A 22,530-nucleotide genomic window follows, 5' to 3' on the forward strand; every position below is an offset into this window, starting at 1 on the left:
ATTTTTTTTTTCTTCTTCATCTTCTTTCTCGTTTCTACCGCCTCCTCTTCTGTTTCCTCTTTAATGCAAAACTCCTACTACAATGATAACTGACAGCCACGGGGTCTCTCGTTAACACTAAAAACTCCTCTTCATCATCTTCTTTATCTTTCTTTGTGCGCCTATATTTGCGCGTGCACACGAGCCACCCCGGGACCAACCTATGTACAACATTATTAGTGTTTTTTTTTTTTTATCCTCGCTGTTTCTATCCCCCTTTTCTCTCCCTTGCTCTTTCCCTTGTCATCTCGTTTCCTCTCTTCAACCCTCTTCTCTCACACGTCCCTGAATCTTTCTCTCATTGTGTGTCGTCGTCGTCTTCTTTCTCACCTTCCTATTCTTCTTCATCTCTTCTCGGTGTTCTACGACCTTGTGCACTTCTGCCCACTGTGTTTTGCCACTCTGTTTTACTTGTGATTTTCCCCCTCAGCCCCCTCCTTGTCACTAGTAGGTTTGCTCCGTATTTCGCTTTGAACCCCTGTCCTCCACTGATGTATCCGGATTTGTTGCTTTTTTTATATATATTTATATATTCTTCTTCTTTTTTTGTTCTTTTTCTTCTTCACGCAGGAGAGCATGGGCTTCTGCTGGATCTAACTTACAGAAGTAGGCACAGCGATTTCTTTTTCTGCTTCATCTTTTTCTCTGGCGACTTTTTGTTGATTTGTCGCACCAGGTCGTAGAAGATCTGCAAACACAGATTTTCATTGTTAGCGATGATGCGGGGTAGATTTTGTTGAAGGAAACTTGTAACGAAAAAGGAATTGTACTTAACTCGCAAGTTCACGCTACTCCATTACGCATTCATACGGTCCGAATTCCACACACACTGAGGAGAAAAGTATGAAAAAAAAACAGGCACACGAATGCAAAATGATATTAGTTCGAAGCATATATTTTGCAAGGCTTTCGGTCATGAATTTCTACGTCTCTTTAAACGCTTCATAATTAACGAGTTATTATCAAATAACGAGGTAGAATTTTCTTATCGCCGTTTTAGCTGTGATAGTAAGACTTTCGACGAGTACTCTTTGTAAAGGAAAGAGAAATTAGTAGGAAACGTTTCAGCGCGATGCTCGGTGAAAATAAATCCTCTACCAAAGTTGATACTTGAACGTAAATAAAATTTATTTCAAATAATCCTCTCTACGTTCAATTATACCTTGCCTCTCTAGAAGATATATTTGACCAAACTCCCACGAATAAGTCTCCGATGTTACTCGTACCGCTTTCAGTAATTACTCTCTGATGTTTTGAAGAATACTCATGCACAATGTTATATCGCATTCAGAGATTTGAAGAAAAACGTGCTCCAATTGTGCAACTGAATTGTAATGGCGCACCAGCGAAATAACAAAAGTAATCAAACGCAGAAGCGAGAGATGAATTCTCCGGAGAGGAGAAGTTATTCAGAACTGTCTGAAGTACGATTCACAGTGGAATCTTTAGAAACGTCTCGTCAGAGAGACAGGCTTTCACGGGAAAGCGAAGGGAAACATACTCGCGGAGAAAAACAATCATCCCAGTCACCGAACGTCCGTGTTCTCCAAAGCCTCTATAACGCTAAACAATAATAAAAACAAGAAGAAACAATGAGTTAATTTCAAGCAATTTCAAAATGCAAATTCAAACAGTGTCTACTTTCTCCAATTACTAAATTACAAAGTAACGGTTAGAAATACGAGCGTCGATGTTTTACAATTATTGGACGCGTTAATTAGAATTTATTGATCGGTCATTCGGTGACGAAAATGATCCTCTGGGCGGTTTTATTTTTCTTACACAAAGATCTATGGGATTGCAGCGGGTAATTTGAAGGAGTTGCAAATTGCCGGCTGAATGGAACAGTTATAATGTTGCGAGGGTCACACAAGTGGCGAATAGAGATGTGCGAGTCGCACTCCCACACTTGGCGATTGCATTCCCACATTTAAATTACAATATCTCAGAGCCTTCGTAACGGTCTCCAACTCCCACGCGTCGCACTAATTAAACAAAAACAATGGTGTCTTTGGATAAGTAACTGTTATTTTATAACAATCATTCGATGATACCTTTTTCTAACTGGAGGGTCGAACGTGTTTACCTTACTGCGCACGGATCGTTATCTTCTCTAATTTCATTCAGAAGATTGTTACATACTTTGCGTAAAGACCAGCATACACGCTAAACGCACACTGGAGTCTGTAAGTTTCCCATACAATCGCCTCTGACACGAAAGAGAAGGAAAGGTTCTTATGGTGCAAGGGACGATACTACTCACATCGTAAACATTAATTTTGGCTTTGGCAGAGGTCTCCATGAAGGCGCAGTTAAATTGCCGGGCAAGGTTGACGCCCTGGTCTTTGCCCACTACCCTTTCGTCCTCCAGGTCGCACTTGTTACCCACGAGGACCATCGGCACGTCATCTGTGTCCTTTACCCGCAGGATCTGTTCCCTGAGGTCCTGCAGGTCGTTGAACGTTGACTGCGCCGTTATCGAGTATACTAACACGAATCCTTGTCCGTTCTTCATGTAAAGGTCCCTCATGGCTGTGAATTGTTCCTGCGGAAGGGAATCTTCTCTTAATTTATCGGCTCCTTCCTTCTAAACCTAACCGAGACCTATAGCCTAGAGAAGTCTCGCGTAAGAATCTAGGCAACTGATCGTTTTGAAAAATTACAAGAATCGCTAGAATAATAGGGGAAAGGCGGGTAGCCCCGGACGGCGGGTAGCTCCGGACATTTTGATATCTCTATTGTTACGTCATATAGAAATACAAATGCCATATGACAGTATGGCTCCTATGCTTGAAAAACAATTGCAAACCAGTAATTGTATGCACGCCAAGCAAATTAGGTGATTATATCAGTTTTAGTTTCGCTAAAGGTGAGTTTACAGAGACCATCAAATTTCGTTAACGCTTATTACCTATTAAAGGTAAGTACTGTTACATGTTTTACTAATTCTAGTATTAATAATTTCATACATTTTAAGATTCTGAAACATTTAGCTAAATTCCTTTCATATTGTATAAATAAATGGCAAAAATGTTGGATGAAGTCAATCGGGTAGCCCCGGACACTAACACGGCGGGTACCACCGGACACTTTAATGAACCTTGTTAAGGTTCAATTTATACTACTTTAACGCGTTTAATAATATAAACATATTTTTTTTAGCGTACGGTTATAGAAATGCCACAATTTAAGGGACGAACTAGCAATAGAGGCAACTGGAATGAACATAAGGTGAAAGCGGCTGTTTTAAGCGTTATGGAGGGCAAATTAACAGTAAGATTGGCCGCAAATAAATATGATGTGCCGCGTAGCACTCTCCATGATCGAATAAAGGCATTAAAAAGCGGTAATGAAATGACCTTTAAACCAAAATTAGGACGGTTTGAGTCAACATTTGACGACAATTTTTCATTGCAATTGTGCAACCACATCAGAGATTTGGACAACCGCCTAATGCCATTAACTAGATTCGAGTTTTTAAAACTAGCTTTCGACTTGGCAGAATATTTCAAAATTCCTCACCGATTTAACAAGGAGAAAGGAATGGCGGGGAAAGATTTCTTATATGGTTTTCAGAAAAAATATCCAAATGTTGTTCTGAGAATTGCTGAATCAACAAGCATTTCGCGTGCAGTTGGGTTTAATAAACCACAAGTAGATCGTTTCTACGATCAACTTCAGCAGCTTCAAGAAAAATATAATTTTCCTCCTTCGCGAATTTACAATGCAGATGAAACAGGTATTTCCAATGTCCATAAAAATGGCAAAGTTTTGTCTTTCAAAGGGAAAAAACAAGTTGGAAAATTAACTTCTGCAGAAAGAGGTAAAAATATCACAGTAATGTTCGCAATGAATGTTACTGGCCATTTTGTGCCACCTCTGTTTATTTTTCCAAGAAAAAAGATGGATAAGTTTGGTCGATTAATGATAGGAGCTCCACTCGATAGCATTGCTATTCCACATGAAAGCGGGTGGATGAATGGGGACATATTTTTGCAGTGGTTGGAGCATTTCAAACAACATGTGCAACCTACAAAGGAAACCCCAGTCCTTCTAATTCTAGATGGGCATGCTAGCCATAAAGAGTTAGCTGTAATAGAATATGCTCGTAAAAATTGCATTCATATGCTTAGCACTCCGCCACACACGACACACAAACTCCAACCGCTTGATAGGACGTTTTTCAAGCCTTTTAAAACATCATATGCTTCGGCAAGTGCTGTATGGATGCGAAGAAATCCTGGAGCAAGAATTACTGATTACGATATTGCTACACTTGTTGACGTTGCATTTAGTAAAGCAGCTAGACTTGAAATAGCACAGAACGGATTTCGGTGCACAGGAATTTATCCCTTCGATCGTAACATTTTCAGTGATCTCGATTTTTTACCTGCTTCCATGACTGATGTAACAATTCAAGAATCAGAATTCGTCAATCACTTTTCTACAAGGACGCCTTCCACAGAATCTTCTTCTGAACTTACAGCCTCAACGAGCAATGTAACAGAAGCAATTCAATTGATTTCACCATTGCCTGATGCTTCCAAAAAACGCTTCACATCTCGTTCACGAAGAACACAGCGAAGTGAAATTTTGACATCGTCTCCCTATAAGGATGAAACTATTGCGAAAAGTAGGAGAACTATAAAAAATAATCAAAGCAAAGCAAAACGAAAAATAAATGTTTTCAATCAAGAAAATCAAGAGGAGACCCGATGCATCCTTTGTGGAGAGACATTCGAAGAAGATTGGATACAATGCTATCAATGTAAAAATTGGGCACATGAACAATGTACAAGTATTAATGAATCCGATTTATACTATTGTTGTGATATTTGTAAGAATATGTGAAAATAAATGATATCCGGGGCTACTCGCCTTTTTTCGAATGAGTAAAAACAGAGGTTCCAGTTTATTGCTGGTTGTCTTAAAGTTATTTAAGAAATATATTTTTTTTTATGATATAATGAATCAGATAGACCCTATATTTATTACCTGAAAGAGAAATTTGATTAAAATTGATTGATTCTATGTTTTTTTTTGCATTTTATTCAAGTGTCCGGGGCTACCCGCCATTTTTTCGACTGAGTAAAAACAGGGGTTCCAGTTTATTGCTTGTTGTTCTACAGTTATTTAAGAAATATGTTTTTCTTTAAGATATAATGAATCAGAAAGACCCTGAAAGAGAAATTTGATTAAAATTGATTGCTTCTATGTTTTTTTTGTATTTTATTCAAGTGTCCGGGGCTACCCGCCCTTCCCCTACATAGGTATCTCGTTGCATCGAGAGAATAAATAAAAGTGAAACGGAGGGAAGTAGGAAAAAAAGAATGAAAGAAATAAAGAAACTCACCGTTCCGGCTGTGTCTAGGATTTCTAACATACATTGTTGACCGTCGACCTCGACCTGTTTGCGGTAGCTGTCCTCGATCGTTGGATCGTACTTCTCCACGAAGATACCCTGCACAAACTGGACAGTGAGGGCGGACTTGCCTACACCTCCACTGCCCAACACTACTATTTTATATTCACGCATTTCCTTGCCCTAATTCTCTGTGCGCCTGTGGTCACAGCCAAGGGGTCACCGAATCCGCCACGTTTTGCTCCTCTTTGCTTTCAGTTACAACGGACCTGAACAAACAACACATCAAAACCCTTTTACTTTCCTTTTTCCAACAAACATATATAGGTGCATAAACAAATTTGAAAGATTTTAGGGAATCCAAGTTGAATCGCAGGTACGGTTTTTAAATGAAATATTATTCGGAGACATGGAATTACAGAATTTCATTTACGAGGAACGATGAGCAGAGAGATAGAAGATATTCGAGAATCTAGAACGGTTTTTCCACTTTCCATTGTCTTCGCTTCGAAAAACTTTTCCCCCGAACCTTTGTTTGTAAATGAAGGATAGGCTGCCTCGGGGTTCACCCACATTTTCAGGTCACTACGGAACAATATAACGCCGCATTTCCGGTTCTCTGCTTCGCCACATTCGTGATAATACTTATTTTAAATCATGTCGGATTAATTCTCTCCTTCGTGCAATTAATTATAACAATCATCAGTAGCTTTTGTTCGGTTTTATAGAATATTTCCGCAAATGTTTTGTCTCTGTTCATTTTTCCATTTATTTACAAAACCATTCACCGATGCTCCAAATTTTTCAAAATAAATTTCAATAGTTATTATTTTCCGAGAGAGAGAGAGAGAGTAAAAGAACAATAAAGGGTTTCGGAGGGAAGAGAATACATAGTAAGAGTAGATTGAAAAAGAAAGAATGAATGGTTGGAGGATGGGTTAGAGGGAGATGGATAGACATAGGCCACGAGTAGACGCACGTAGTGGAAAACGAAAGGGCCACGCGGATTGGCTAACGATGCCATCATGGCGACGAAACGCGTCCAATCACAAGCCACGAATTTCTTTCTACCAATCCGTCATTGATTTTAGGTTTATGAATGGGACTCGCTTACGCTACCGCGTCTCTTTCAAGATACTACCAGCGAGGACGCGGAGGATCTCGCCTTAAAGAGAATCTTACGTTACCGCTAATTCGCACGTTTTTCCAAACAACGTTGCAATTTCAATAATCCTGTTAAATAGAAAGAGCACAAGCTTTCCCTGATTAATCCTTCAAACGTACGCGAGCTTGAATTTTAACATGTTCCTGCGTACAATTTTTAACTAACGAGGAAAATTTGTCCGTGTAACGAGTCAAGGGGCAGGAAAACGTAATATGTTTACAGTTGAACCCAACCTCTCGTGACGAAAACACGCAGCCCTGAAGAGGGATTAAAGCGTTTCCAGTCTCGTTGGGGTTTGAGGCCTGGAGTGTTAGAATTGCTGCTCCCTTCCCGGAAGGAAGACGCTCTACGAGTTCAACGATTCTATTTGCACGCACCAACACAGAAGCAGGAACACGATCATCTATGAGAGGCGAAGGGTGACGACGAGAATCGACCGGGAAAGCAGGGACCCATTCGGATAATTTAATATTCGAACGCTTCGCGACGACTGGAATATTATTTCGAATCGCTTTACACCGATCAATCTTTTATCCCGACATCTTCTACGAAATCTCTTCCGATTGTAATTGAAATTTTTCTTCGATCATGAATTATCGAAGCGAAGGATAGTCATCTCGAGAGTGGAACATCTTTAGATACGCTTTATATAATCGTCGATCCTCTATATTAACGCCAGACGAAACAAGGTTAATTGCAGTCCACGAGCTATCAAGTATACAGTCGTGAAATTCTTGACCCGCATGCATAAAATCGCTTTGATCAGGAATTCGAAGAAGCTGGACATTCCGCTCGCTGGTTACGAGCTTTCAACGTAGTTTCTCGAGCTTGTCGCTCTTCGTCCTAAACTTCTCCAACTAATTGTTGGAATTAATTGCAATATCCTCTACTATGCGATATTCCTACCGATCGTGTGGTTTCTTAATTAAACTACTTCACGATCACCGATGAAATTTCAAATCGATTTCTATATTTCATTCGATAACGACACGAGATAGCAACAAGTCAACGAGGTATCAAAGTGATGGATCGAAGCCATTGGTCAACGTCCAAAAAACTTTTTACCACCGACTGGAAAAACATATCGGTATCCGCATACGTCCGCAGAGGGAAAGAGAGGAGACCGGTGACCCAGTTATCATGGCCATCCGCAACCCGATGCACCCCTTCTTCCTACTCCGTGGCCGAATTTCTATCCACAACAATTAAAACCTTCCAGTCGACGTTTCTAGGCCTCTCTGCACACTCCGCTTCCTCTTTTTCAACGCCCCCCCCCCCCCCAAGATGTCCGTCCCCTCGAGCCAGCATCGATGCGTTCGAAAATCAATCAAAGGTGTAATTAATCGGTTTATCAAATCGCTGCAGCGCAGCTTTGGAAATAATCCAAGATTCAATAGAGAAATTGAATTTTCGAAGAATTTCGGAGTTTGTTGGACAAGCGTTAACCTACTTGCACGGAAAAGCAGGAATATTTAGTATCAGAGTGAAAATATTTGACGTTTGCTTCGATGAATAAGTTTCCAGGATTTTTCTTCGTAATTTTCCGGGAAAGAATGCGAAAAGGATAAATGTCATCGTACAAGGTGAAGCGTTATTCAACGGGGATGGAGTACTCGCGTGCCTGCGCATTTAAAGGGCGCAATTGTCTCGAGCAGACATCTTGACACTGATGCGTTTAATTAAACGCGATGAAGGTTGATCAGGGTTCATCAGAGTCGGGTGACGAAGTACTCGGCTCCAAGTGTGTCGAATCGCGAGCCTCCACTTCCGGATAATACAACAGCGAAATAGGACGAACGGGAGACGAGAGGATGAAACTTTCTATCTCCGATTAAACGCTATCATAACAAAAAGCTGACTTGGAAACAGAAAAGACGTAATCATTCGTACGGCGAGTATCCGTTTATGCCGTGACTTCTTTTTTTTCTTTCTTTTTTTTGCAATAATAGCCGCTCGAGAACAAGGACGAAGCCGCAATTTTAACTTGATCGAGAGTATCGACCAGCACTCGAAGCTCCATCGGATTTTCGATGCTCATAATACGTAGTTCCCGAACCAACGGCCCGTTAATTGGTTTCGCGAATAATACGGAGAAAAAGGCAGCCGTTAATTGCTTGGCCAACTATTGTATGTTTTTCTTTTTAATTCTCTGAAAAAAAAACCTGACTGAAAACACTACAATGTCGTGGCACACATTTGGTCGGAGCGCATTCGTGGTGTTAATTACGCGTGAAATTACACAATCAAGATTTTTCAAGCTTTCTCTTTGTTGCATTAACATAGTGCAAAGTCAAGTACAAAATTGCATGGCAATTAACGCCGGCTATATTTCTCTGCCACTGATTTTATGCTGTGATTACAGTATCTTACTTTGAAGCAACGTTTGCTTTCAATTTACCCTAGCGACGATACGATTAGATTTTTCCTAGTTGTAAATGGATAAGGTGTGCAATATCATCGTGCAAAGATTACTTCCGCGAGCACTTAGCGAGTGCAATTTATTTCAGTGACGCGAGCGGGAAGGAAAAAAAAATGGCAAAAAACGAAAGAGATCGGTCGGTTAAGCGAATAAAAGTCGCTCTGGCTGTAATGCGAATGGTAATTCAATTTCCGTGGTGTAATAGAGAAATTGCTCTGAAGATTACACGATTTTCTCGGATTTAGCAGTCCCTTTTTCCACCCCCGAAGATCTTTCCCTTCAGCGAAAGAGGGGAATCGATCGATTAGATATCGATGAATGATCAGAGAGATCTAAGCAAAAGTGGGCAACGCAACGATTAAAAACGAAGGAAGGATGAATCGGCAAAAAGAAGGAGGGTGACGGTGAAGGCTTTAAGAAAGAGAAAGAATGGCGGCGAGAAGCTCGAGGTAAAAAGCGGGTTGGACTGCTCTCTATTGTGCGAAACTGTGTCACAGGGACTCGCGGTGTTCGCCAAGCTAAGAGCAAAGTGAAGAGCTCTCTCCATTTTTCATCTCCGAATGATTTCTGCGTCATATCGTTGTGCATGAAATACTTGTACCCGACGAAAAGGAGATTCCGTGGATCACCACCGCCTCCGGTGAGAGGAATCCCTCCTCGAGGACTTTCAGCTTCGATCCACCAACCTCTTCGTGGGAACGTTTCTATTTAAATTTCACGATTCTTTAGTCAACCGGGTATTAATCATCGGTTGCAAATAACCAATGACACATCCGACGCGTCATCCAACAGGCGCCTCCTCCTTTTAATTCATCTTTCTACTCGGATGTAACGCGTCGCGGAAAGAGGAGACAAACAAGGTGTATCATCCCCCGGTGTAAAAGGATAGGCGAAAGTTGCGAAAAGCCGATAGTTCTGTCGTTAATTCTGCTTCGTTAGGGGTTCGAGTGTGCTTCACGCGCCTCTGCGAACGGTAACCGAGAGAACGAACTCGAATTAATTCTGTTTTGCAGGGAAGAGTGCTGCAGTGCAGCCAATTGCGTCTTCGAGTGTCCCTGAACCGTGTTACGCCTTCTTCTATCGTTTGTAATTAACACGAAACAATGGTGAAAGATGGGTTTGTCGTGACAAAAGTATACGGTGACGTGACGGTTTTACCTTGCACGAATTCGTTACGTTCCGCGGAGAATAAACAGAGTTTCATGGCGATTGCAAAAGCAGCAAACCAGGTAATATCTTAGCAAAGAGAGAGAGAGAGAGAGAGAGAGAGAGGGGAAAAAAGGAAAACTCACCGTGAAGAAATCCAGACAAACGCAACCGATGATCCGCTAGAGGAATTGTTCGAGTCGAGCTGAACCTTCCAACCCTTTCGTGTTTTTGTTAATTCACGCAACGCCACTTCTCTGGAACGAGAACAATGGAAAGATGTCAAGACGAGTCGCCGTTAAAAGCCTCTCTGCCACGAAAAGGGACAACAAAAGGGAAACTAGACAGAGAAATTACGTTAACCCTCGAAACGCATAATCTTGTCATTTTTTAATATAATACACCGTCGTAATGTAGGTTGATAAATGTATAATAGGAAGAGAGAAACTCATCGAGAAACTCATTGAATAGTCGCACGATCGAAGCTAACAACTGTAATTACAGCAGAAAGTTTCTTCTGTCGGTGTAGTTTTAGCAGAACGTTGTTCAAGGATTACCACGTATCTCGGGAACACGTTATTCTCCGTAACGCAACGCGACGTCAGGAGTAAGCTGATTCTCGTGTCGCTTAATCATTACTGAATAAGCTGGAGATTCCATGTATAGTAGCTTGCATTCCACTTTACGGTTAAATATAATACTACTATACGAGAATATCGTTGATATTCCATTAAACGAACGTTCGAAATTAGGCCCAGAAAATGATCATCCGAAAGATTTTTCAATTGCCGGTGTTAGTTACAGGTGACCCCTATGCCAGTCAACGTGTTAAGCTATCCAGGCCACCGACGAATATCCTCTCCCTAGCTCTCTTAAGCCTACTTTACATTAGTCGAATAAATGATAGTGTGTACCAGTCTAGGTAAATTTTGCCTACCTACTCTACTGTCCCATTTTTCCTACCTTTCGTACTCTACCAACCATTTCAATTATCCCTGCTAGCACTTTTGCCATTGTTTATCAATGTAAGCTACGTTTCAGAACGCATAATACTCGGTCTTTTGGAAAAATTTTGGAAGTACAGTCGCTTCCCTCTAAGACCGGTTACTATTATTGACTTTTTCGTCTTGCCGGTAATTAAGAACGCTGTCACCGGGTCCATTAAAGCATTACGAGCCGCTTGAACGATGTTTAAGGGGCAAGTTTCGGCTTGGATCGCAGCCTCTAAAGCTTCGGAAGACTTTTAACAACCACGACAGGACCCCGTGTCTCGGCCATTCAGCCACGTTACAATGGATTATCAAGGGGGAACGAAGCTCACAGCTATGGAAAAATGCTCGAACGAGATATTAATTAAGCTCCTGACTTTATCGACTTTCGTCGTTCAATGAACTTGTTGCCAGATACTGGCGATACCACGTCTTCGTTTGTTTCATCTCTTTCCAAATAGAAGTTTAGCCACGAATTTTCAATAATCTACATAAACAAATTGAACTAATATTTTCACTGCAGAGAATTAAATCCAAAGTACTGTGATATAATTGTAATATTCTCTGATAATTAATAGCGGCAAAGGTTTATTGATACAATGCTTATTTTAACCCGGTTTACCTCGTTCATTTCACGCAGTTATTTTCAGAATATACGAATTAGATCGTGTCAGATGTGTCTACGCAAAAATGTTAGATACCTTGGTGAAACATTTTTCTAGATGATTTTTCAATATTTTGTTTTTTCTGTGCTAAAAGGAGGGACACGATCAAAGCGCTGAAAAAATAGTTTCAACGTGGGTGGATGTAAAAAATCTGTTACAACACCTCTTTCAAATCGACCCACGAATCGCATAGAAACGCGTGTGTTCAGTTTTATTTTCAGTCAGAGACGTCATCCTATCTTTCTAACCAACATTTGCACCTAATGAAAATATCACAGTATCAAGGTTTTTCAGTTCCATTTGAAAATGAAAAGAAATCTATTTCAACCGAGCAAGTGGCAGTCGAGATGTTAAGAAATAGGAATAGAATCACAAATGAAATAGGGAATTGAATTTTTCCAAGAGAGTTTTAAAGGACGCGTTAATCGTTGATGAACGTTCATTGCGGCTACTTGAATAAGAAGGCATTCAAGCATTAATTGATCGGACCTGATTGCAGAGGAAGTGGAGTCGCCTCCGTGAGGCTAGCCTCGCGCATCTAGGGCACACGCATTACACGTCCCTGTCGACGTGAACGATGATTTGAAAGCGCGTCCAACCACGTATATACAGGCTACTTCAAAACAATTGTACACTCCGAAAAGCTACGGTATAATTCTTCCTGCCGAAACAAATCTAAAAGCTCTTTACCATTTCGCAATCTAACGTTTCGTTTTTCGAGTACAGGTGAATAAAGATCGCTCGTAATTTAGAGCAAGGATGAGCAACCCACACTTTCTCGTGCGGTCCTTCAAAGATTTTACATTTTGACTTTTAAAAATTAGCCCCAGACGTGTTAACTTAATTTTTGCAAATGAGGCACTGATGCCATTTCCAAAAATTAAGCTTATTTTGTTAATAAAGAGATAATTTGAGTTCATCATTCAGTGTTTGTATTATCATAAATTTGTTACATGCGGCCTGCACAACATTTTTAAATTTGTAGCTGGCCAGCTGTAAAAGAAGGTTACTCATCCCTGATTTAGAGCATTATTCAAGGAATATGGAGATTCCTTGGCTGGATTCATATCTTAAGATGCCGTGCAATGTCTCCAGGGATAAGAGCAGTATTTACATAATGGATTTAAACCATTTCATCTAGTAGAACACTGCCCCGCCATGCTTTATGGGGCATCCAATCTTCTACTACTTTTCAGGACAACATAATTTTGCTTACGTTTCTATTTATTCCATTGTCTCTAGAAAGGAAAGCAGTACGAAGAGATTATGCTATTAATTTGAAATGGTAAATTTGTTACATTCTGTATATCTTTAATAATTTCGCCCCTGCATTGTATCGAGCATAATTAACGTTTAATTAACATTGCAACGTATGTAATTGTTCAGCCGTAAGCGGGCCAGAATAATCTTAATTATAAATTCTGAGTGTACACGGCTTCTGTTTCATGTCCAGTGATACGTAAAATGAAATGATTCGATATCAACGAATTTTAACGTGAAAACAGTATCAATAACGGGCTAATTTTCTCTGTGGTAACGGTAATTAATAACCAAACTCGTATAATAAATTCAAATTATGAAACGTAATATTAATTCAACGGAACTGGATTGATTGTTTCATTTTAAACATATGCGATGTTACATACTTTCAAGCAATATCTATAATTTTAGGTATTCAAAGTGCGAATTATCGATGAGATCGAACCGTCATCGGGCATGTTTAACCTCTAATAATTTCTAATTCAGCCAATCAAGCCAGCTGCACCGCAGTGAATCTAACATCTACCAGAATATACGCTTCAATATTTCCTCCTAAAGTCCCTTTACGACGACTCGTAAAAAGGACAAGGAAAAATCTTGCAGCAAGGATACACATCCGCTCATACTTCAACATTTTTATATTTCTTTACCTTGAAAGAAAAAAGCAACGGGAAGAGTCTCTTCCTCTGCTAGCGTTTCATTTCGTAACAAATGAGGTATAACGTAACAGGTATCTCGGCACGAAGTCCAATATTTTCTTACATAAAATGTCACTTACACAAATCCGTACGATAATAACGCGAGTTTTCCTTTCAGTGATCATTTACATTTTCTAAGCCACGCAATTTTAAAGAACTATGAAGCGAATATCAATTTTGTCGCCGGTACGTAATTAAAGCATTGTTCGCGCAGTGATTCAGTGTAATTAAAAAAAAAAAAAAAAATGGGGAAGATTGAAACGAGATAATTAGATTAATGAAACGTGAGCTTGGTCGCATGATTGCTTTACGGCGATAGCTTCTGTGATACAAAATCGATAGGGACCACTACTAACCGCATTAAGCTTTGCATTATCAAAATTACCGTCCCTATACTTCGCTTAATATTGTCATAGCACAACGAACAGCCATTGTGGATGATATACAGGGTGTCTGTAACTTTGCTGATTAATCTGTGACACCGAGAACGAGGCAAACTTTCGGAAATAAGGCTCGTTAAGCACACGGAAACCGACAATTTTGTAATTAATCATTGAACAGAGAAAATTGAACCTTTCCTTAGAAACTCCAGTTTCTAAGACCATTGAACATTTACCAAATTAATTATTAACCTTCTTCGATGAAGAATAAACGTGGAATAAAGGGGTATAAGATAAAAGAAATTCAACTTCTTGAAAGATCGAACGACTCGGGGGTTATCGCAATCGTTTAAGAAAGTCGGATTGGAAAACATGAAAAGAGAAGAAAAGAGGAACGATACCGTGTCAGTTCTTGGAAGCAACGTTACACGGTCAAGCAATGAAAATTGTGGGGCTTACATGCGTTACTCGGTGTCATTGCGTGACTCGAAATGACTCATGGGTTCGTGAACCTTATGGCGAGTAAATGAGCTCCTGTATAGCGTACACCCTTTCTCGATAACTCATCCTTCGACTTCATTGTCGAACACGCATTTACGCGGACGTTGTTTCGCCTTGAAACGATTCTCCTCGTCCAACATCCGTTCTACCATAGCTTCCTCTTTCAACGTTTCGTAAGTTTCTTTACATCGATGATTGCTAATTAATCGTATCGATTTCTGAAGCTCCTTAAAGCTTTCGTTTGTCTATCTAACGTAAGTTTCGTGACTCACAGGTTTACTTGTCATTCATGATTTTCTGTGATTTTCTGTGATTTTCTGTGATTTTCTACTAATTCAATCTGTTCATCGATGTTCGAGAGTTTCAGCTTGAAACTCGATTTATAAGAATAATAAATAAGTAGCAAGAATTCTCGATCAACTTTCTTTATACGTTAATCACCGGATCTCAGGATGACTCATTATTTTCTCAAGGTATTCTCCAAGAGGGAACAGCTCGATAAGCTTGATTATACAAAAAAATTGTGCAGTGAACGCGAAATTTTTCTCACTGCTTTCGATTCATCAACAAATCAAAGATCCTCCAATTACACGGTGTAATTAAAAATTGAAGCAACATTCCAGAGAAAATCTGTTGTTTGTTCTCGTTACCGAGGTCAGACTTGCGTTTATCCTTCTCTTTAATCGTTCTCCTTTTAAAACAGAAATATCGGTTAAATCCAAAGGGAATTTATCGGAATAATGACTCGTTCAAGGAGGAATCACGGTTGTTCTATATCGTACGAGTCTCTTTTCTCGTAGATTCATTACTATGGTATTTGAACGTTTGTTCATTCATTCGTTCGCTCATTCATTCGTTTATCGGCTACGCTACTACGTACTACTGGATCTGGATTTACTATCTGCTATCTATTATTTACAATCGTAGTGTTTGGACTAATCGCTTCGGCGTGGTTGTTACTTAACATGTTACTCTTGCTTGATGTTGTTGCTAGTTACTGACAACTCTTATCACTGTCATTGTTATTGCCGCTATCACGGTCGTTATCATACTGCTAGCGCTAAGAACATCGTCATTACCATGGCCAGCAACGACACGGACAATATCGACTTCGATATCAGATTTCGTAGCCGCGACAAATCGATGGTCGCGGCTGCAACATCGCGACCATACAATCGTATAGATTCTATATTATCCGTTTTAACCCGTAGTCCACGGTATCGAATTCAAAGTCGCGGGCTGGGTATCGTTTTCAAAATTGAATCACTTTAACCTTAACTGGATAGAGTGTACTCGTTAAAAGGCATCGTTTCGCCTTTCGAAAATCGCTTAATTCCCAGGTAAACGTACAGTTTCGAGTCGTTGGATTATCGAAGTCGAGCAACAGCATAATCGAGGCTGGTACGAAACTATCGATTACAGGGAAGCATAACTATTACCGATAAGCGACGATCTATCGCCGTTTGAAATATATCCGAAAACTGGCACGAACCGATATGTATTCTTTCCGATTCGTGACCGATTTCGAACGACATCCGGATTTCTTCCTTTCGAACCAACTACCCTGCTAACTTTTCTATTCCCCTTGAAAGATTTCTTTGTCGATCGGTACACTGATCTTCCCAAGATAAAATAGCATTTATTCATAAATACACCGTGACTTTGCTTACGCTATAAATGAATAACCAATAAGTTATAAATAAACGATTGGAGAGAGGCGAATTGGAGGGAAACTCTAAACATACTTCTGGCGCAATGAAATATATGATAGAAAAATATGGTGGAGAAGAACGCGGATATGACGCGATACGCTTTCGTTACGTCATTTCTCACACCGTGAGCGTTACAAATGATTGCATTAGATCGTGAGTCACTCTTGCCTGGCAAAGTGAACGTAATAGCAATTTTGCACGAAACTATCAGCATTGTGGCAGCAGTTTCGAACTGGGTCTATTCTACTTGCGCCTAAAAATAGATTAGCCTGAAAATTGACCTAATTCGTGTAAAAAATTCTCGCCCTCTTCGGAAATAATCCTAAACGTTCTTTCTCCGAGAGAATTTTCAGGAAAATTCGAGGAAAATCAAAGAAAAATTTATGCAGATTGAAATTTTCGATTGTTCCCCGAAAATGTTGGCAAAAAATCGGCCTAGGTAAAAAGCACCGTCGACGGTATTTATAGAGGCTAAGGTCGATATTTATCTGGATCAGTGAGCACCCATGGTACGCGATGAAATCATCTCTGTCGCTTTTATTTCGCGATACGTCGTCGAAAGAACGAACGTGAAACCAGCAGCCTCTCGTTACGAAACGATTATGCGAACGCGGAAACTCGTCGAAATTCAAACACGCTTATTGTCCTTAGACAAGATAGCTGACTATGCGAAAAGAAACAAAAAAAATGAACAGTTGGAAATGCACGGTTGGCTTAAGATGGATTAAAAAGCCTACCTCTCGCGAAACCATTTCCTGACTCGATATTTAATGTTTTCGCGTTGCATATCCAGCTGCAATTTGTTTTCTTTTTAACAGAAAAACGATGCAACCGAATGCATCAAATATATTATAGATAAAAGAGCTGAGTTGTAACAATTTTATGAACCATTCTGTATAATTTACAAATCTTTTTTTTTTTTAAATACCTCTGTTTATTAAAAATGTAGGCAAAATCTGTTCCATTTCCCTGCTCGTGCATATGGTTAACCGTGTTTCATAAGATCCGTTATTAAAATTTTTTTTTCCCGTCCACCGATTCTCGTTATCTCGTATCTGAACATTGCGTCACGTCTGAAAATATGCGTAAAATTTCCAGCACTTTGAAAGTTAGTTCGCGCCCGGATCGGAATTCGCTTTTTTATCGACACGAGAGAGAAAGAGGAGAGAAAAACGGTACCAATATCGTTCGAAGCGTCATCTTTATTCATGTTATAATTTTAACCGAACCACGCGTCCAATAAAACGATTCTTCTTTTTTATATATATATATATTTTTTTATTTATTTATTCTTGTTCCTGTGAAGTTAATAAAATTCGTCCAACTGTTCTTTATACCAATCGACCAACGATGGGTTTATTATTGCAGTGCGAAAAATTCTGTTAAAAACATTCGCTTTATCTACTGGATAATGAAAATACAAATTTGTTTGCTTTTAATTAAAATTTACCGTGAAACGTAGATCTCCTCTTGAGAGAGGAAACCAGTGTCAAGAATAGAAATCTTTTTATTTTTACGACGGTAATAGCTTTGAAGAGCTGCAAAGGGAAAATTTGTTTTAAGCGGATTTGATCCAACAAAGAATTAAATAACGACGATACACTTGTTTTTCTACTGGAACATCGGTTCATTTAATTAATTGGCATTAACCAACAGAGGTAAAATAAATGGAAAAAAAAATTCTTTGTTAAAAATTAACAAAATAATGGTCAGCATTGTTCACAAAGATTGATCTGAATTTTTTTATTGTTTACTGTTTAAAAAAGATTGTAACGTGTTTTATCACGGATAAACAAATCACCGCTGGATCACGTATTAACCGGTGTATCGAATTCGAAAAAAAAAAAAAAGACAAGGACTGAAAATAAAGCGAGTTAAATTAGCCATGCGGCAGCTTTCGAACTCGTTATCTTCTTTGGTTCTGATAACTTGTCACCTTCACCATTCCCGTTTCCACCGTTCCTTCCTACGAGTTTCATTATTCCACGATTTCATTCCATTAACAATTTTCGAAACGCACCATTCGATTCGTACACGAATCGATATTTACCGTTCGTAAATTACCTACAAGTATTTTATTGTACGCATAAAAGTTTTAACGAGCGATTAACAATAATTTAAAGGCAATTTTGAATGCGATTTATATAGATTGACGATTGTCTAATCGAATCGAAACGATTCGATCTGAATTGATTACCAGCGATACGTCTTTCGAGAATCGTTCGACTATAACAAAATCACTGTGCAACTATGAGAATACTATGAAAACAGAATTTACGGGTCACGTGACAGCACGCTGCATTCTTCGTAGCGCCGATTCAACGAAGCTAATAATTAGCCACGCTTCTGGCTCTGTAGTCGATCCGTGTCAACAATAACGCCGAATGGCAGAGGTTATCTGCGCATTTCAACGACCGACGAGGTTAAACGTACATGATCATGACAAAAATCGTACAGATTGAATGAATAAAGTACAAGAATAAAAATATGACAAGAAAGAACTTCTCACGACACGCGCGCGACACATTGTTTTTACTGGTTGTGAAATTCATTAGAACCGGTGTATACGCATACGAGTTCGACGCGAGGCAATTTTCTATCAAAGGATCTCTGAATGGTTCGCGAACGAAGAACAGCAGCGAGTGTGACGAAGCTTCTATAAACACGAGAAACAAATGTTCGAGACACAAGCAGCGTTGTTGCACGTTGCTGGGTTTCTTTCTTCTCGAGTCACTTCCTGCGCCGCCAAGTGACTCACGTGAATCACCAAGCAGTCAAGAAGAAGAGGACGAAAAGGCGAAAGTATTCGACGAGGCTTTGCATGCTTCGTCCTTGCCGGCCAACTCGTACAACGTATCTAATCTTTTTTTTAAATCTTGTACCACGAACTTGAACGATTAGATTTATCACGAAACCGGTAACCCGCATAGATCGTCGAACCTAACCTACACAAAAAGTTGATCCGTGTCTCGAAGCAACAGAGACGACACCATTTGACACGAGAGAAACCGGCACGAGCACGAGTACGAGTGATCGCAGCCGTGCGAACGCCAACGATAATTACTTGGATGACGTAGGATCGTCTAGAACGTGATACGCGAGAAAATGGATGGAACGTAAACGAGAATTCTCTGGTGATCCTTGAAAATTTACGAAAGATCGAGTATCGGGTTGAGAAAACGCGCGAGCGGCCACCGTGTATGGTTTCCGGCGGCGTTTGCCTAGCGTGCCACGCCACGACGACCTCACGGGGGGGTTGGACGCTGTTCTTTTTTTAGAAACTATGTATCCCTATAGAGACATTGCTTTTACCCCTTACCTTTGCGTCTTCAAAATATTCGTTGAATCCACTTCGGTGTGTACTGGTTGTACCCGTACCCCTCAAATCTAATGGCCCTCTGTCGCACTCTATCCGTCCCTTTCCTTCTTTCTTTCTTTCTTCCTCGCACACTCCTTCGTTCACTGTCTCCTTCCCTCTCGTTCTCCGTCCTTGTTCACGGCCCACTATATCCCAATCTACAGAGATTCTCCGGCGATTACTCGCTTCCTACTACTCCTGTGCTCGGTTCGTCGTCCCGTCGGCGTAGCGAACACATCGAAAGCAAAGGGAGGATCCGTGGACTGGTGCCGGTACGACGAGGCCACGAAACAGAGTAAAAAAGAAACCGAACGTGTCACTGGCTGAGATATTCCGCACTGGTCGAAAGTCTCGCGCGGCGCGGGTGCACCAAAGCTCCTCGGGGCACGGTCCTCCTTTGCTCGCCTCTAAGAAACGAATACGCACTGACTCAACGCGGCTGTTTACACACAACGAAAATAACCTCTGTCCGAACAAAGATTTCTTCTATCCCGAACGGTTCCTACGATTCTCTCGGTTTTCAGCACTTTCACGAGAAGCAGCACGACACCAGCCCACGATTCTACCGTTATCTAGGGCGATGCCTCTCTGCTGCTCGCTGCTTTGCCCTCTGCCTGTGACTATGTAATCACCAACTGGCCAGATGGCGCGCTCTGGCCCACAAATGGGACACGAGTCTGCCTTACCAGCTAACCAACTGCCGCCATAAATCGGTAATTATCCAAATATGAATTTTAAATTAAAATAAAATCAGAATTAATTAGTTGGCAATTGAAAATCCTTGATAGTTTTCTTTTCTAATCAGTAATATAATTTTTCAATTTTGTTTCTATCTTTTTCATTTCTGCAATACAATATTTAATTTTTGTTGTCTTTTATTCACTACTCTATCTTCTACGAATATATGTATTTATTATTTATTTTTAACTGAAACATTTAATTTTCTCCTTAAATCTACTTTTATGAAACTGTATTGAAAATTTGTTTCATAATTATTGTGCACGTCACAAGAATTGCTTTTCTTGCAATGATAGGTGATGCAATTTTGGCGGCACATTTTGGTCCTTGTAAAAGATTTACATGTATTTTTATGTTGTTTTTCTGATATTTATCAATAAATAAATACTCGTTAGCCTTACTAGTTGTAACAGTAATGATTGGTAGGGATAGAAAATTGTGATAAAATTGTTTCCATCTTTTAAGGTTATGTTCGTATGATGATAATATTTTCTTTATCAATATGTATTTAGTATATTGAATTTTTAATTATGTGCGTCGTTTATAATGTCCGTGAGTTTATTTTTTGTGCTTAATTTGCTGGAAAAGTAAAATGCTATATAATTTCTTATAAGTATAAAAATTCGTTCAACTAAAATGGAAGCAAAGAGAAAATACCGAACATTAAAATATGCAACACAAGCTGAAATTCTAAGATCGCATCAAAGAGATGATGATTTTATTAAACATTTAAGGGAAAAAATTGTAGATTTTCTACATATATTTGGAAGACAAAAAGGCTTGTTATCCATTATTCATTCTGATGTTCCATTTAAATTGATTTATTTCTTTTTTACATCTGGAATGGGTAATCAAACATTAGGCGAAGAATATACTGGTATTGTACAAGCAAATTTAAGAGCTTATAAAGTTCCATCACTGTTTGTACGTATTTAAAGTATTACCATAAATTATGTTGAAATTGTCTTATTAATATGAGACATTTATGCATTCAGGCAAGGGTAGTGGCAGTAATTTTGGAATGTTTTGGGGAAAAGACATTATTAAAATTATTGAAAAAATTGGAACTATCAATTAATCATCCTCATTCACAGTTAACACCTACAGCTGTATTATTTCTGAACTCTTTTATATCAAAAATATATAGCTTGATACCTACTTTCATAGTAGTACATAAGGGATTATTTTATTTATTTGGTCAATATTACAGTCTGGGTAAAAGAATAGCAGGAATAGATTATGCAAAGGTAATTTCTGTATGATGAGCTTCTCTCTTTAAATTGATCCATGGATATTATATCAGTTGCTTTTTACAATTTGAAGGTTTACGGTCGTCGTCCAACTGATAGCATAAGTTGGGGATTAAGGTTATTAGGAGTTGCTACACTTGTACAGTGTGCATTAAAGATCTGGCAAAACAGTAACATCACAAATGATGTTGATAAATATATAGTAACTGATGACAGACATAGTAAATTATTGTGTCAGTTGTGTCTTGAAAAAATACCAACAACTACTACACCATGTGGTCATTTGTTTTGTTGGTTTTGCCTTACCGATTGGTTGAACTCTAAACCACAGTGTCCCTTCTGCAGAGAACATGTTGTACCTTCAAGAATTGTGCATGTAATGAATTTGTAATTTTTTTAAATATTCGAAAATGATTAAATGAAGAAATTGCAAAAAAACATGCAAATGTTTGTTCTTCTTTTAAATAATCAGTGAGTTAAGGGTAAATGATCCACTAGAGTTATTTTATACATTTTAACATTCTATAATTTGTTTAAATACTACTATTCATCTGTGCTAATAATTTTATACAGATGGTAGTAATAAATATACATACATGTATGTGATAAATGTAAAGCAAACCTGACTAGGAACTAGTCATGTTCTTAGGTGAAAAGTCGCGATTTTCGGAAACTTTAATTACTTGTAACTTTTAAACGCCTTGATTGATCTCGATGAAATTTTCAGCATATACATAACTTATGTGAATCTACGAAAGACATATTTTAGTGAATTAATTTTTATAGCTTCTCAAAAAACATGAAGTCATTTAGTCCAATTTTAACCGAGGTATTCTATTTTGAATAGC

The 22,530-nt window shown here is 39.2% G+C and overlaps 3 protein-coding genes across 4 annotated transcripts; 2 read left to right on the forward strand and 1 right to left on the reverse strand.

Annotated features, from left to right (window-relative positions):
• Positions 1-12: 12 nt before the first annotated feature.
• LOC114877648 (ras-related protein Rap1) lies at positions 13-20,318 on the reverse strand. 2 transcript variants are annotated; one of them, XM_029190507.2, is made up of 5 exons: positions 19,656-20,318; positions 10,278-10,388; positions 5,393-5,670; positions 2,303-2,584; positions 13-727 (listed from the first exon to the last, which is right to left on the reverse strand). In XM_029190507.2, exons 3-5 carry the CDS (start codon positions 5,573-5,575, stop codon positions 638-640), a joined length of 555 nt encoding a protein of 184 aa, XP_029046340.1. In that variant the 5' UTR covers positions 5,576-5,670; positions 10,278-10,388; positions 19,656-20,318; the 3' UTR covers positions 13-637. The 2 variants fall into 2 exon arrangements, with proteins under 2 accessions (XP_029046340.1, XP_029046341.1); XM_029190508.2 differs by lacking the exon at positions 10,278-10,388.
• Positions 18,045-19,591, forward strand: LOC114877649. Its single transcript, XM_029190509.2, has 2 exons — positions 18,045-19,189; positions 19,267-19,591. Exons 1-2 carry the CDS (start codon positions 18,824-18,826, stop codon positions 19,411-19,413), a joined length of 513 nt encoding a protein of 170 aa, XP_029046342.2. The 5' UTR covers positions 18,045-18,823; the 3' UTR covers positions 19,414-19,591.
• Positions 20,319-20,562: 244 nt separating the features above from the next.
• On the forward strand, positions 20,563-22,120 carry LOC114877646 (peroxisome biogenesis factor 10). Its single transcript, XM_029190504.2, has 3 exons — positions 20,563-21,356; positions 21,428-21,679; positions 21,756-22,120. The coding sequence occupies exons 1-3, from the start codon at positions 21,069-21,071 to the stop codon at positions 22,071-22,073; spliced, it is 858 nt and encodes a 285-aa protein (XP_029046337.1). The 5' UTR covers positions 20,563-21,068; the 3' UTR covers positions 22,074-22,120.
• The last annotated feature ends 410 nt before the right edge of the window (positions 22,121-22,530 follow it).

Source organism: Osmia bicornis, chromosome 8 (assembly GCF_907164935.1).
Source record: "Osmia bicornis bicornis chromosome 8, iOsmBic2.1, whole genome shotgun sequence".
NCBI lineage: Eukaryota > Metazoa > Arthropoda > Insecta > Hymenoptera > Megachilidae > Osmia > Osmia bicornis.

Excerpts from the sequence above, each read along its gene's own strand:
- LOC114877648 (XM_029190508.2), bottom strand. The coding sequence starts at position 5,575 with ATGCGTGAATATAAAATAGTAGTGTTGGGCAGTGGAGGTGTAGGCAAG. Across the intron at positions 2,585-5,392 it reads TCCTAGACACAGCCGGAACG|GAACAATTCACAGCCATGAG; the intron begins GTGAGTTTCTTT and ends TCCCTTCCGCAG. Across the intron at positions 728-2,302 it reads CCAAAATTAATGTTTACGAT|ATCTTCTACGACCTGGTGCG; the intron begins GTGAGTAGTATC and ends CTGTGTTTGCAG.
- LOC114877649 (XM_029190509.2), top strand. The coding sequence starts at position 18,824 with ATGACAAGAAAGAACTTCTCACGACACGCGCGCGACACATTGTTTTTA. Across the intron at positions 19,190-19,266 it reads TGCCGGCCAACTCGTACAAC|ATCGTCGAACCTAACCTACA; the intron begins GTATCTAATCTT and ends TAACCCGCATAG.
- LOC114877646 (XM_029190504.2), top strand. The coding sequence starts at position 21,069 with ATGGAAGCAAAGAGAAAATACCGAACATTAAAATATGCAACACAAGCT. Across the intron at positions 21,357-21,427 it reads ATAAAGTTCCATCACTGTTT|GCAAGGGTAGTGGCAGTAAT; the intron begins GTACGTATTTAA and ends TTATGCATTCAG. Across the intron at positions 21,680-21,755 it reads CAGGAATAGATTATGCAAAG|GTTTACGGTCGTCGTCCAAC; the intron begins GTAATTTCTGTA and ends TACAATTTGAAG.